General features: G+C 50.5%; 2 protein-coding genes across 3 annotated transcripts in view; one reads left to right on the plus strand and one right to left on the minus strand.

The window, feature by feature from the left end:
• Positions 1-389: 389 nt before the first annotated feature.
• Positions 390-5,099, minus strand: LOC144486857 (uncharacterized). Its single transcript, XM_078204879.1, has 2 exons — positions 2,357-5,099; positions 390-1,067 (listed from the first exon to the last, which is right to left on the minus strand). The coding sequence occupies exon 1, from the start codon at positions 3,457-3,459 to the stop codon at positions 2,587-2,589; it is 873 nt and encodes a 290-aa protein (XP_078061005.1). The 5' UTR covers positions 3,460-5,099; the 3' UTR covers positions 390-1,067; positions 2,357-2,586.
• Positions 5,100-5,752: 653 nt separating this feature from the next.
• The window catches only part of LOC144486841 (E3 ubiquitin-protein ligase SIAH1-like), a 30,639-nt gene continuing 20,666 nt past the window's right edge, over positions 5,753-15,725 (plus strand). Inside the window, exons 1-2 of one of the 2 annotated variants that reach the window (XM_078204865.1) lie at positions 5,753-6,596; positions 8,959-9,018. In XM_078204865.1, coding sequence (XP_078060991.1) covers positions 6,117-6,596; positions 8,959-9,018 — 540 coding nt within the window. In that variant the 5' untranslated portion in view covers positions 5,753-6,116. The remainder of the gene's footprint in view (positions 6,597-8,958; positions 9,019-15,725) is intronic. The other variant, XM_078204869.1, reaches the window with a different exon arrangement.

Genomic DNA, 15,725 nt, shown 5'->3' on the forward strand with positions numbered 1-15,725 from the left:
ACTCATACTCACTTGTTGGTGCTGCTACAGTGGACAAGGTCCAGGTTAATTACACAGGACTCAATGTCCAGGAAGCAAGAGCAACACAGTGGTAACAGCCCGGCCAAAGGGTAGAAGTTTGGACATCTCTTCCAGTTGGTGCTGGATCAATTGTTAAGTTTTATTCTGAATTTGATAGATTTTTTGCTCACAAAAAGGGACTTGGGGGGAGGGGGTGAGGGGAGGTGAAGTTAGCAGAGACCAGGACTGTGCTGAATGGTTTGAACATGGGGCAAACTCCTAGTCCGCTAACAACTGTTTCTACCTTCCCTGTGTGATGCACAATTGATTATGCAAAGACTCGATGTTGCAAAATAACAGGCTTTTATTTACGAAAGAGTTGGAGCACACTCGAACCAATAGCTAATCCAAACTGAGGCAAAAGGGGCGGAGAACAGTCACCTTTATACCCAGAGAAGGACGGAGTCCCGGATTGAGGCAGCAGGGGCGTGTCCAGGCATATCACACAAACAGACAATACTACAGTGGTTCACCACATCCACCCCCTGTTCAAAACAAAGTTCGGCGGGGGCAAGGTGGTGGAACGACAGTCACAGAGTTACAAGTTCAGTCTCTCCGGGGACTTGATCTGCCGCTGCGACCGCCGCAGTGTCGGCCGTGGTGCCGGTTCAGGAGGCCGCGGTGGTGAGTCAGACGCCAGTCTGTAATCGGTGAAGCCGTCCGTAGCGCCTTCAGACTGCCGGGTGTGTGGAGGCGGCTCCTGGGGCTCAGGCGTGCCGTACACGGGGGCTAGATGAGCGTGCTGCGACACTGGTGCATCATGGGCAACGTTGGGAGCTGGGGGTGAGGGGCGGTGGGACGTAGTACCCGCGGGTGCCAGGTCGCGAATGGAGACCGTGTCCTCCCGCCCGTCATGATATGCCACATAGGCGTATTGGGGGTTGGCGTGGAGGAGTTGGACCGTTTCGACCAGGGAGTCCGATTTATGGGTCCGCACGTGCTTCCGGAGCAGGACAGGGCCAGGGGACGTCAGCCACGACGGTAGTGAGGTCCCCGAGGAGGACTTCCTGGGGAAAACAAACATTCGTTCATGAGGGGTGGCGTTGGTAGCCGTGACCTAGTTGAGTGTAGCGCATCAGGGAGGACCTCTTGCCAGCGGTAGACTGGAAAACCCTTAGACCGGAGAGCTAATAAAATGGCCTTCCAGACTGTCGCGTTCTCCCTCTCCACCCACTAGTACGAGAAGAAGCCCAGTGCATCGCCGCAGTGCTTTGAGGGTGGTGGGGAGGGGAAGTTCCAGGAGGGGACGCATGCGGTCGGGATCGGGGCCGATGACCCCGTTCTCCACAACACAACCAAGGATGGCGAGGCGGCGCGTACGGAATGCGCACTTCTCCTTATTATAGGTCAGATTGAGGAGTGCCGCAGTGTGGAGGAATTTTTGGAGGTTGGCGTCGTGGTCCTGCTGATCATGGCCATAGATGGTGACGTTATCCAGGTACGGGAAGGTGGCCCGCAGCCCGTTCTGGTCCAACATTCGGTCCATCTCACGCTGGAAAACCGAAACCCCGTTGGTGACGCCAAAGGGGACCCCCGAAGGAAGTGATAGAGATGGCCATCCGCCTCGAAGACAGTGTATTGGCGGTCTTCCGGGCGGATAGGGAGCTGGTGGTATGCAGACTTCAAGTCAGTGGTGGAGAACACCCGATATTGTGCAATCTGATTGACCATGTCAGAGATGCGGGGAAGGGGATACGCGCCCAGCTGCGTGTATCGGTTCATGGTCTGACTGTAGTCAATGACCATGCGATGTTTCTCCCCAGTCTTAACAACCACCACTTGGGCTCTCCAGGGACTGGTACAAGCCTCAATGATCCCCTCCCCCAGGAGGCATCGCACCTCGGACTTGATGAACGCTCTATCTCCAGCGCTGTACCGTCTGCTTTTGGTGGCAATGGGCTTGCAGTCAGGGGGGAGGTGTTCAAAGAGCGAGGGAGGGGCGACTTTAAGGGTCGCGAGACCACAGGTGGTGCGCGGTGGCTGGTCTAATAGCTGCGGATTGCCCATTATATACCATGGTGACGCTCCCAAGGTGACACAGGAAATCTAGCCCCAGTAGTACGGCAGTGCAGAGTTGTGGCAGTACAAGGAGCCTGCACTTCTCGTACACCGTGCCCCGTACAGTCAGAGTTGCCACACAGTAGCCGAGGACATTCACCAACTGGGACGTCGAAGCCATGGAGATTGATTGCTGCATTGGCAGTACTGGCAGTGCGTAGCGACTCACCGTGTTAGGGTGGATAAAACTCTCCGTACTCCCACTGTCAAATAAACAGTTTGTAGTGTGGCCGTTTACCTTGATGTCCATCATAGACCAGGCGAGTTGGTGAGGCCTGGACTGGTCCAACGCGACCGAGGCCACCGTCGTATTAGGCGAGGAGCCGCACGCGGTGGATGGTTCCCAAAATGGCGGCCCGCGTGGCTCGCACGTGGCTGACATCATCCAAGATGGCGGCCCCCGTGGGTCGCACGCGGCTGATGGCGCCCAAGATGGCGGCCCCCATGGTTCGCATGCGGCCGATGGTGTCAGCATGGCGGCTCTCGCGGATCGCACGCAGACGATGGCGTCGAAGACGGTGCCTCCCGCGGATCGCACACAGCGCTGCTGGGCCTGGAGGCCGATTTTGCCCTGCAGACTTTCAAGTAATGGCCCTTCTTACCACAGCCGGAGCAGATCGCGTCTTTCGCCGGGCAGCGTCGTCGTGGGTGCTTCTCCAGGCTGCAGTAGTAGCACCTCGGGCCTCCGGAGACTGCTGCAGTGGTCAGTTCGGTGTCAGGACAAGGCATGGCGTAGGTTTGCGGCCTTCCCGGGTACAGAGATGGCGGCGGACGCGGTGTCCACGGTGCGCCCTCATGGTCGGGGGTGTAGGCCTCGAGATTCCAAAAAGCCACCTCCAGCGAGCCGGCAAGCGCCACAGTCTTCTGCAGGTCCAGCCCACCTTGTTCCAGCAGGCGCTGCCGGATATCGGTCGACCTGATGCCCGCAACAAAGGCATCTCTGATCAGGACGTCGGCGTTTTGGGCGGCTGAAACGGCCTTGCAGCTGCAGGCTCTGCCGAGTGCACGCAGTTCGCGCAGGAATTGCTCAGTCGATTCCCCCGGCTGCTGTCTGCGAGTGGCCAGCAGATGTCTGGTGTAGACCTCATTCGGCTGCCGGTTGTACTGGCCATTTAGGAGATCGATTGCCTCCTGGTAAGTTTCCGCGTCTCGGATCATCGCGAAGATGTGAGCGCTGACGCGGGCGTGGAGCACGTGTAGTTTGTCGATGTCGGTTACGACGACGGCGGAGGAGGAGGCGATGAAGGTCTCGAAGCAGCGCAGCCAGTGATCAAAACAGTTTGAGGCCCCAACAGCCTGGGGGTCCAAGTCAAGTTTATCAGGTTTTAAGAGTTGCTCCATCCCAAAAACTTTCGTAAATAAAATTGATGCACCATTGATTACGCAAAGACTCGTTGTTGCGAAATAACAGGCTTTTATTTACGAAAGAGTTGGAGCACGCCCGAACCGATAGCTAATCCGAACTGAGGCAAAAGGGGCGGAGAGCAGTCGCCTTTATACCCAGAGAAAGGCGGAGCCCCGGATTGAGGCAGCAGGAGCGTGTCCAGGCATATCACACAAACAGACAATACTACAGTGGTTCACCACACTGTGAAAGTGTTAAAGGGACTGAATACAGATTCCCAGCAGTATCTTCCCTTCAATGGCGGCTTGTTGCCTCTGTGTGTTTGTTTATTAGGAAAGGGGTGAAGGCACTGGAGTGAGTGCAGAAATGATTCGTAAGAATAGTTCCAGTGATGAGGAACTTCAGTCATGAAGATAAATTGGAGAAGTTGGGATTGTTTTCCTTGAAGAACAGAAAGCTGAGAGGGATTTGATAGAGACACTCAAAATCATGAAGGGTCTGTGTATTTTATGGGATTGTTCTGTTTCTGAGTCCTCTGTCTGGTGAATGGTGCCAGGATCCATTCTCCACTGGATGGTGCCAGGGTCCACTCTCCACTGGACGGTGCCAGGATCCACTCTCCACTGGATGGTGCCAGGATCTACTCTCCACTGGATGGTGCCAAGATCCACTCTCCATTGGGTAGTGCCAGGATCCACTCTCCCATGGCAAGCTGTCCCTTAATTTTCTCGGTGAGAGTTGGTCAGGCCCATCTGGACAGAGTCGGTTTTGGAGAAACTATCCGCTAGCGAAAGGATCAAGAAGGGGAGGGCAGAGATTTGAAGTAATCGGGGACATGAGGAAAAAGCTTTTCCAGTCTGGGCAGGGTTTGCAATACACTGCCTGAGAGTGTGATGGAGGCAGGTTCAAGAGAAGCATTGGACAGGGAATTAGACTTGGGTGGCACAGTTGTTATCACAGTGCCAGGAACCCAAGTTTGATTCCAGCCTTGAGTGACTGTGTATGTGAAGTTTGCATGTTCTCCCCGTGTCTGTGTGGGTTTCATCTGGGTGATCCCATTTCCACCCACACTCCAAAGATGTGCATGTTAGGTGGATCAGCCATGCTAAATTGCCCCTTAGTGTCCCAAGATGTATAGGTTAGGGGGATTAGTGGAGTAAATATGTAGGGCTATGGGATAGGGCTTGGGTAGGGTACTGTGTTGGAGAGTCGAGGCAGGCTCAATGGGCCGAATGGCCTCCTTCTGCACTGTAAGGATTTGATGATCTACTGTTAACTGAAGGGGATTTGATTTATTATTGTCACATGTATTGATAGACAGTGAAAAGTATTGTTTCTTGCGTGCCATACAGACAAAGCATACCATTCATAGAGCACATAGGGGAGAAGGAAAGGAGAGGATGCAGAATGTAGTGTTACAGTCATAGCTGGGGTGTAGAGAAAGATCAACTTAATATATGGTAGAAAAAATAAAAGCAAATGACTGTGTATGCTGGAATCTAAAACCAAAAGAGAAAATGCTGGAAAATCTCAGCAGGTCTGGCAGCATCTGTAAGGAGAGAAAAGAGTTGACGTTTCGAGTCCAGATGATCCTTTGTCAAAAAGGGCTTTGACAAAGGGTCATCTGAACTTGAAGCATCAGCTCTTCTCTCGCACAGATGCTGCCAGATCTGCTGAGATTTCCCAGCATTTTTTCTTTTGGTTTAATATATGGGAGGTCCATTTAAAAGTCTGATGGCAGCAGGGAAGAAGCTGTTCTTGAGTCGGTTGATATGTGATCTCAGACTTTTGTATCTTTTTTCCTGGAGGAAAAAGATGGAAGAGAGTAAGAAGAGAATATATGGCGCTGGGGGAATTGCTCATGGGGCGGGGGCGATGGAGAGAGCTGGGGCACAAGCGATGGGCTGAATGGCCTCCTGCACTGTATGGATTCTATGATCTACTGTTATCTGAAAAGGAAGAAGGGAGATCACGACACTGGGGAATTGCTCATGGGGGAGGCAGGACAGACAAGATGGGCTGAAGGGCCTCCTTGTGCACTGGAGGGATTCTATCTGAAAAGGGGAGAATATGGCACTGGGAGAATTGCTCAGTGGGGCGGGGGGAGATGGAGCAGATTGGATGGGCTGAAGGGCGTCCCTGTGCACTGTAGGGATTCTATCTGTCATGGGGAGAATACAGTAAGAGTTTCAACAACACCAGGTTAAAGTCCAACAGCCAATCCACTCCATCTGACAAAGGAGCAGCGCTCCAAAAGCTAATGGCATTTGCTACCAAATAAACCTGTTGGACTTTAACCTGGTGTTGTTAAAACTCTTACTGTGTTCACCCCAGTCCACCGCCGGCATCTCCACATCATGGGGAGAATATGGCATGGGGGGTGAGATGGGGCAGCTAGGATGGGCTGAAGGGTCTCCCTGTGCTCTGTAGCAATTCTTGTGAATGAATGAATGGAGGGGGACTCACGTGACGCAGGGGCTTCCCCCGGGCTGACGTCACGGCGCCGGTGTTGCAAGGTTCTAGAACGCGGTGTTGCGATTTTTTTTGTTTCTAAACATTGAGCTGCGAGCGGAGCGGAGCGGAGCGGGGGCTGGAGGCCGGGCGGAGGGAGCGGGAGACCCAGACCCATGCCCTGTGCTCCTGCTCGCCAGCCATGAGCCACCCTCCCGGAGCGGCTAGCGGCGGGGGCAAAGCCAGCAAGCACCCGGCTCTGTCCCCGGCCCCGAGCGGCCTGGCAGCGGCGGCGGCGGCTTCCTCCTCCTCGGCTGTCCCTGCCGCCGGGGCCGTGGGCGCCTGCGGGACGGCGGCGATCATCGGGGTCGCTTCCCCCCCTCCTCCGCCTCCTCCTCCTCCGCCGCCGCCGCTGCACCATCACCAGGCGGTGGCCGCAGCTGCTGCCGCCGCCGCGGCAGCCGCCGCCGCCGCCGCTCAGGAACTGACCTCCCTCTTCGAGTGCCCCGTCTGCTTCGACTACGTCCTGCCGCCCATCCTGCAATGCCAGGCCGGCCACTTGGTCTGCAACACCTGCCGCCAGAAGCTGACCTGTTGCCCCACTTGCCGGGGCTCCCTCACCCCCAGCATTCGCAATCTGGCCATGGAGAAAGTGGCTTCGGCTGTCCTCTTCCCCTGCAAGGTAAGCCTCCTTTCGCCTCAGACCATGATCCCCCCCCCCCCCCCCCCCGTGTGGCCTCTTGCTTGGAGAACCCTTGGAGAAGATGGTGAGGGTTGGCTTGTGGAATGTCAAACCCCATGTAAACAACAGTGATGCCAAAAGGGGGGCATCACTGTCGTTGCATGGGTTTGACATTCGAACCCTCACCATCACGGTGGCATTGTGGTTAGCACTGCTGCCTCACCGTGCCAGGGAGCCGGGTTCAATTCCCGGCTTGGGTCACTGTCTGTGTGGAGTTTGTACGTTCTCCCCATGTCTGTATGGGTTTTCCTCCCACAGTCCAAAGATGTGCGGGTTAGGTGGATTGGCCATGCTAAATTGATCCTAGTGTCAGGGGGATTAGCAGGGTAAATATGTGGAGTTATGGGAATAGGGCCTGGGTGGGATTGTGGTCAGTGCACAGTCGATGGGCCGAATGGCCTCCTTCTGCACTGTAGGGATTCTATACTATGATTCTATCTTCTCCCTCATTTCAGTAGCTCAGAAGCTATAGGAAGTTGAATGCTTCCTATAAGCAGAAGAATGCTCTCATTCACAAACAAAAGCTATTCACTCTGACTCTTCGTATTGCTGGGTGGCAGGCCTCAAGGAACAGCCTGTGTGTTCATCTCTGGGGTTAAGTATGGAAGCCCCCTTCGCATGGTGTCTGCATTTTGCTTCCTGGGAGTCAGTTACCATTGGATATTAGGCCTACCCTTTGATGGACCATCTGTCCCTGCCCCTTTGCAGTTTGCCTCTAACATCATAGAATCCCTACATTGCCAAAAGAGACCATTTGGCCCATCGGTCTGCAAACTCTCGGAAAGAGCATGCCACCCAGGCCCTCTGCTCCATCCTATCCCTGTAAGCCTGCGCATTTACCATGGCCAATCCACCTAACCTACACATCTTTGGGAGTGTGGGAGGAAACCGGAGCACCCGGAGGAAGCAGACACGGTGAAAATGTGCAAACTCCACACAGACAGTAGCAGAATGGTTCTGATCACTGAGACACAAGTGTTCCATTTATGTACCGTTGACTCCTGACCTGCGGATCTGCTGAATGAATGGCAGAAATATCATGCAGGTAAGAAGGAAGACTTATTCTCAAATCTGGCAATGTTATTAGCTTGGGGGTTAGCATTGGCTGTGTGAAGGTTGTGAGCTGGCAGCTGATAGCAGTGATGTGGAGATGCCGGCATTGGACTGGGGTAAGCACAGTAAGAAGTGTGACATGGGTTCATGTCACACTATCTGTAACCCCCACGACTTGCCTGGGATTGCAAAATCTCACTAACTGTCCTGGCTGGAGACAATTCACATCTCTTTAACCTGTGCTTGGCCCTCTCGCCACTCACATTGTCTGTATCTTTAAGACTTGATTACCTGTAAAGACTCGCATTCCAACCATTATCTTGTAAACTGAGTTTGTGTCTGTGTATGTGTTTGTGAACACAGCTGCCACTCACCTGGTGAAGGAGCCTGAGACTCCGAAAGCTAGTGCTGCCAAATAAACCTGTTGGACTTTAACCTGGTGTTGTGAGACTTCTTACTGAGCTGATAGCAGTACAGTGATATGAATATGGCAGAGGGAGATAGTTGAGCCTGGAGATGGTGCCAAGAAGATTCCTGGTATCCGAGCAGGGATTGGGAATGACTGGAGAGCTTCTTTGAGTATAGAAGGTAGTAGAATGGCACAGTGGTTAGCACTGCTACTTCACAGTGCCAGGGACCCGACTTAGGTCACTGTTTGTGTGGAGTCTGCACATTCTCCCCGTGTCTGCATGGGTTTCCTCCAGGTGCTCCGGTTGCCTCCCACAGTCCGAAAGACATGCTGGCTAGAGGTGCATTGGCCATGCTAAATTCTCCCTCAGTGTACCCGAACAGGCGACTAGGGGATTTTCACAGTAACTTCATTGCAATGTTTATGTAAGCCTACTTGTGACACTAATAAATAAACTTAGTGAATGGTGTTGAAAGGCAAACCTGGGAAAGCATCCATTTCAAAGTAAAGAGTGATCGGGTAATGCTGGTCCCCATTGAAAGTAGCAGGGGAGCAGTGAAGGGCTGAAGTGCTAGAACAGTGGTTTTAACCTTTTATATGGCATATCACACCTCTATTTGAGGCATGTCTCCTATTTTCTTTGTTCCCTTACTGGGAACTTTGTTTTTAACTTGTCTCTCTCGCTTCTCCCCGGGTTTTTGTACCTTTTTGAGTTTTTGCTTTTTGTGCGGGCACGTGTGGGACCTTTGTCTTCAGCTCCAAGTCCACTGGGTCAATGCGCATGGGCCTGACCAACATTAAAAAATCTAAACCGTGCACATGTGGCTTTTTCCCTGTCAGCGCATGCACGGGAAGCCCGAGATTTGTCAGGTCTTGGAAACCACGAAGCTGAGGACGAAGGTGAGTTTCAGTTCAATTACGTGAGTTTTGAATCTTTTTTTCACGGCATACTTGAGTCTTCACGGCACATCAGTGTGCCACTGAACACTGGTTGGGAACCACTACACTAGACAACATGTAGGGTACAGTCTTGTGCTCTGAGTTGCAGATCGAATTTATCATTTAAGAAGTCAACAAGTGCTGTGTTTAGATGCACAAGTTAGTGTTAGCTGTATGGCTTTTCTTGCAGTTTAATAACTTAGAAGTCATTTTGCTTTTAACTAGAACTGTTCTTTTTTTAAAAAAAAAACGTTTCACTAGAATTTCCTAACTCCAATGTGGCACTCAAAGCCACCTTTTTAAGGGGCAGCATGGTGGCACAGTGGTTAGCACTGCTGCCTCACAGCGCCAGGGACCCGGGTTCGATTTCCGGCTTGGGTCACTGTCTGTGTGGAGTTTACACGTTCTCCCCGTGTTTGCGTGGATTTCCTCCGGGTGCTCCGGTTTCCTCCCACAGTCCAAATATGTGCAGGTTAGGTTGATTGGCCATGCTAAATTGACCCTAGTTTCGGGGGGGGGGGGTTAGCAGGGTAAATATGTGGGTTTATGGGGATAGGGTGGAATTGTGGTCGGTGCAGGCTGGATGGGCCGAATAGCCTCCTTCAGCGCTGTAGGGATTCTATGAATCCAATTACTTGTGATCTTTAGTGAGCCTTTGTGCTCCTGAAAAGTGACTGTCGGAGAGCTCAGAATCTACTCTGGCCGTGAGACAGGGTCATTCAGGATCAAAGTCAAAGCTTGGATTTCTGTGCAGATGTGCATTTGGAACCTTGTGTCGTCCATTCACAGTTGAAACATGTTCTGCTGTCTCTTTCTGTAAAGTGGTCTTGGTGGATTGATATTGTGATTTGTTTGTTTGGTCTCTGCAGCATTGACTTTCCAATTAGAAAATTAAGAATCTCAGGGCTGTGGCAACCATGGCTGTTTTTATATAATTGAACTTGCTCCGGGATGTATCCAAGGGCCAGTCATCTGAATAACCGTCTCACCAACATATCACAAGTTGGTACATTCTCTGATGATTGCACATTAAACTTGCGACTCCTCCGATAACGAGGCAGTCCGAGCCCACATGTAGCAAGACCTGGACAGCGTTCAGGCTTGGGCTAACGAGTGCCAAGTAACATTTGTGCCACACAAGTGCCAGGCTCTGGCCATCTCCAACAAGGAAATCTAACCATCTTCCCTTAGTATTCATTGGCATTAACATTGTTAGATTCCCCCCCACCACCACGTCTTTGGGAGCAGTCAACACTGACCAGAAACTGAACAGATCCGGCCATACAAATACTGTGGCTGCAAGAACAGGTCAGAGGCTGATAATTCTGGGACAGTTAATGGACTTATTGACTCTCCAAAGCCCATCCACCATCTGTAACGCACAAGTCAGGAGAGTGATGGAATACTCTCCATTTGCTTGAACACATACAGCTTCTTCAGCATCGATGAAGCTTAACAGCATCCAGGTCAAACCAGCCCACCTGATTAGCAACCCACCCACCACCTTCAACATCCACTCCCTCCACCACTGATGCACAGTGGCAGCAGTATGCAGCGTCTAAAGAATGCACTGCAGCATCTCGCCGAGGATCCTTCAACTACACAGACAGAGGGTGTAGAGGGTTGTTTTTCAAACTAGAGGCCCGTGATCAGCAGTGTGCCTCGTTATTGTCTTTTATATTACCGATTTGGATGAGAATTTAGGAGGCAGGGTTAGTAAGTTTGCAGATGACACCAAGATTGGTGGCATAATGGACAGTGAAGAAGGTTATTTAGGATTGCAACAGGATCTTGATCAATTGGGCAAGTGGGCTGATGAATGGCAGATGGAGTTTAATTTAGATAAATGCAAGGTGATGCATTTTGGTAGATTGAACCAGGGCAGGACTTAGTTAATGGTAGGGTCAGGACTTACTCAGTCAATGGTAGGGCATTGGGGGGGTGGGGGGGAGTTATAGAACAACGAGATCTAAGGGTACAGGTTCATAGCTCCTTGAAAGTGGAGTCACAGGTGGACAGAGTGGTGAAGAAGGCATTCAGCATGCTTGGTTTCATCGGTCAGAACATTGAATACAGGAGTTGGGGCGCCTTGTTGAAGTTGTACAAGACATTGGTAAGGCCACACTTGGAATACTGTGTACAGTTCACCCTATTATAGAAAGGATAGAATGCAGAAAAGATTTACTAGGATGCTACTGGGACTTGATGGTTTGAGTAATGAGGAGAGGGTGGATAAACTGGGACTTTTTTCCCTGGCGTGTAGGAGGCTAAGGGGTGATCTTATAGAGGTCTGTAAAATAATGAGGGGCATAGATGAGGTAAATAGTCAATATCTTTTCCCAAAGGTAGGGGAGTTTAAACTAGAGGGTATAGGTTTAAGGTGATTGGGGAGAGGTACAAAAGGATCCAGAGGGGCAATTCTTTCGCCCAGAGGGTGGAGTGTCTGGAACAAACTGCCAGAGGTAGTAGTAGGGGCGGGTACAATTTTGTCTTTTAAAGGGCATTTGGATAGTTACATGGGTACGATGGAATATGGGCCAAATGCAGGCAATTGGGACTAGCTTAGTGATTTTAAAAAAGGGCGACATGGACAAATTGGGCCAAAGGGCCTGTTTCTATGCTGTAAACCTCTATGACTCTACACTTTCCCAACTCATGCACGCTGCCAGGTGGAGGGAGAAGGGCAGCAGATGCATGAGAAGGCCACCACTCTTCAATTCATACACCATCCTGACTTGGAAATGTGTCATCATTTCTTCATTGTAGCTGAGTCAAAGATCTGGAGCGAGCTCGCTCACAGCACTGGCTCTATCAACACTACGTGAGCTGCAGTGGTTCAAGGTGGCAGCGGCTCAATAGCATGTTCTCGAGGGCAATTAGGAATGGGCAACAAACATTGGCCTGGGCAGCGAACAAGTGAAATACAAGTCCTGGGTTGTTGGGACCTGGTTTTCTCAGTGGTGACAACAGAAATCTGTAATCGGTTAAAAGTTTATTTATTAGTTACAAATAAGGCTTACATTAACACTGCAATGAAGTTACTGTGAAATTCCCCTAGTCACCACAGTCCGGCACCTGTTCGGGTCAATGCACCCTAACCAGCACGTCTTTCGAGTGTTGGAGGAAACCGGAGCACCCGGAGGAAACCCACATAGACACAGGGTGAAAGTGCAAACTCCACGCAGACAGTGACCCAAGCCGGGAATCGAACCTGGGTCCCTAGCGCTGTGATGCAGCAGTGCTGACCACTGTGCCACCGCGCCATGGGGAAGTGGTGAATATTTGAAAGACGGTTCTTCTAAAAGGTTATTGAGAGTCAGAGGATCAGCAGGAGTTTGAGTGACCCTTTTTGGTGTTGTGAAGTTCTGCTTTTGTAACAAGTGAATGTGACTCAATCACGTAAAAAGAAGCAGCTGATGGGGCAGCAGTCCCCGGTCACCTTATTCCCCGGGGAAGGGTTCGTTAGCATTTCATAAGATCCACTGGTGTGAATGGCAGTGGCAATGTGATGGTGCCATTGTTAAGGTGAAAGTTGGCGACACTGTTTGTCCTTCCACTTCTCCGAGTAGCCCTGACAAGGGCTCTGATAGACGACGCCTCTTCACCTGCTTGGCTGGGAGATGATGCAGGGTGGTGTTTGAGCTCACCATTCTGATTTTATTCAAGTGCGGCTATTGGGAGTTGGATGAAAGCAAGGCCTTCCCCTCTTTACAGTATGCAGAGCACTAAAATAAAGCCAGCAATTATGATAAACTTAAATCCATATCTCTCCAAGTGGTCAAGGGTGCATGTCTGTCCATTATCATCGTGAATTTGAAAGATGGAAACGGCCTAGATACTCGATTGTGGAGAGTTCATCAGGGCTGTGGGGAAGACCAGGGGAGTGGAACTGGTTGGATAACTTTTTCAAAAGAGCTGGCAGCAGCACTATGGGCCGAATGGTCTCCTTTTGAGCTGTTTGAGTCTAAAGCTTATTTATTATTGTCACAGGTAGTCTTACATTAACACTGCAATGAAGTTACTGTGAAAATCCCCTAGTCGCCACATTCCAGTGCCTATTCGGATACACTGAGGGAGAATTTAGCACGGCCAATGCACCTAACCAGCACGTCTTTCAGAGTAAACCGGAGCACCCAGAGGAAACCCACGCAGACACGGGGAGAACGTGCAGACTCCGAACAGACGGTGACCCAGGCTGGGAATCGAACCCAGGTCCCTGGCGCTGTGAGGCAGCAGGGCTAATCACTGTGTGCCAATTCTGCGGTTCTAGGATGCATGAGGGAGCCTGTGGAGAGACAGAGTGAGACACCCAAATTGTGATCTGTTGGTCTGCCAGCTTTGCTAACTGTTCCTACACTTAACATGCAGCCAGCAGATCTGCATGGTGCGGCCTCTTAATGCCTCAGGGGTGTTCCTCGTTGCCGCTTGTGTGATCCTCAAACGCAGCTTTCATCGGTTCGAGTGGGAATGCGAAGACCCTGTAGTGACAACATGCATTTTTTAATATTTTGACTCTGTTCCCTTACAATCGAAAGTTCGCAGTGCAGTCAGTCGATGGGATTAATGTGCAAACACCCGACTCTAATGGAAGCGTTCAATGAGGCATTCAGAGTATCCAGCGTTCCTACGCCATGTGAAGAATGCTTTCACGCAAAAATGCAGACTGCGTTACTTTTTAAACCTGCTTTGGCAAGCAAGGATTATCGCAGGATTCTGATGAGGTCAGTGAGTCTTTGTCCAAAGTGATAACATGTTGCAGGCCAGTATCCTGCTATGTTTCCAAGAAACATGCCTAAGCCAGTGTCCTGGTATCTCGGGCAATGATGTACTGAGCTATGTGCATTTATATAGCACCTCTCGGGCTGCAGAATGTCCCAAAGTGCTTTACATCCAGTGAAGATACTTTAGAATTTATTTTAGTGCAGGAAATATGGCTATTGGTCTGCATGTTGCAAGCTCCAATGCACAGTGAGATAATAACCAGTTGGCCTGGTTTCTGTTTTGGCCCTTTACTTGAGGACATTGTACTTCCTCCTAAAAAGGCAGACAAGATCTCAGTTTAACGCCTCATCTGAAAAACAGCTCCTCCGACCGTGCAACACTCCCTCAGTTTTGCACTGGACTGTGTGCTCTGGACAGGCTCTTGAGCCTTCCAACCCAGAGACGGGAGCTTAAGTTTTTTTAACTTTAAGTTTAGGTTTATATTAACACCATCATTACATTAACGACATTATTATGAAGTGCTTCGAAAGGTTAGTCATGACACGAGTCAATTCCAGCCTCCCGGATTACCTGGATCCACTACAGTTCGCCTACCACCGCAACAGGTCCGCAGCAGACACAATCTCCCTCGACCTGCACTCAACCCCTGGAACATCTAGATAACAAAGACACTTATGTATGACTCCTATTTGTTGACTATAGCTCAGCCTTCAACACTATTATTCCTACGCAACTCATCTCCAAACTCCGTGGCCTGAACCTCGGCTCCTCCCTCTGTGACTGGATCCTGAACCTCCTAACTCTCAGACCACAATCAGTAAGGATAGGCAACAGCACCTCCTCCACGATCATCCTCAACACTGGTGCCCTACAAGGCTGTGTTCTCAGTGCCCTACTATACTCCTTATACACCTATGACTGTGTGGCCAAATTCCCCTCCAATTCGATTTTCAAGTTTGCTGACGACACCACCGTAGTGGGTCGGATCTCAAACAATGACGAGACAGGGTACAGGAATGAGATAGAGAATCTGGTGAACTGGTGCAGCGACAATAATCTCTCCCTCAATGTCAACAAAACGAAGGAGATAATCATCGACTTCAGGAAGGAGAACATGCCCCTGTCTACATCAACGGGGATGAAGTGGAAACGGTCGAAAGCTTCAGGTTTTAGGTGTGTAGATCACCAACAACCTGTCCTGGTCCCCTCCATGCCGACACTATGGTTAAGAAAGCTCACCACCGCCTCTACTTTCTCAGGCGACGAAGGAAATTTGGCATGTCAGCTACGACTCTCTCCAACTTTTACAGATGCACCATAGAAAGCATTCTTTCTGGTTGTATCACAGCTTGGTATGGCTCCTGCTCTGCCCAAGACTACAAGAAACTACAAAAGGTCGTGAATGTAGCCCAATCCATCACGCAAACCAGCTTCTCATCCATTGACTCTGTCTACACTTCCCACTGCCTCAGCAAATCAGCTAGCATAATTAAGGACCTCACACATCCTGGACATTCTCTCTTCCACCTTCTTCCATCGAGAAAAAGATACAAAAGTCTGAGGTCACATACGAAACGATTCAAGAACAGCTTCTTCCCTGCTGCTGTCAGACTTTTGAATGGACTTACCTTGCATTAAGTTGATCTTTCTCTACACCCTAGTTGTGACTGTAACACTACATTCTGCACTCTCTCTTTTCCTTCTTTATGAACGGTATGCTTTGTATAGTGCGTAAGAAACAATACTTTTTACTGTATGTTAATACATGTGACAATAATAAATCAAATCACTGCAATGAAGTTACTCTGAAAATCCCCTAGTCACCACACTCCAGCGCCTGTTCGGATACACTGAGGGAGAATTTAGCATGGCCAATGCACCTAACTAGCATGTCCTTTAGACTGTGGGAGAATTGTTCAGCTGACGACAGATCAGAGTGTTGACTG

This window comes from Mustelus asterias, chromosome 3, assembly GCF_964213995.1.
Source record: "Mustelus asterias chromosome 3, sMusAst1.hap1.1, whole genome shotgun sequence".
Classification (NCBI taxonomy): Eukaryota; Metazoa; Chordata; class Chondrichthyes; order Carcharhiniformes; family Triakidae; genus Mustelus; species Mustelus asterias.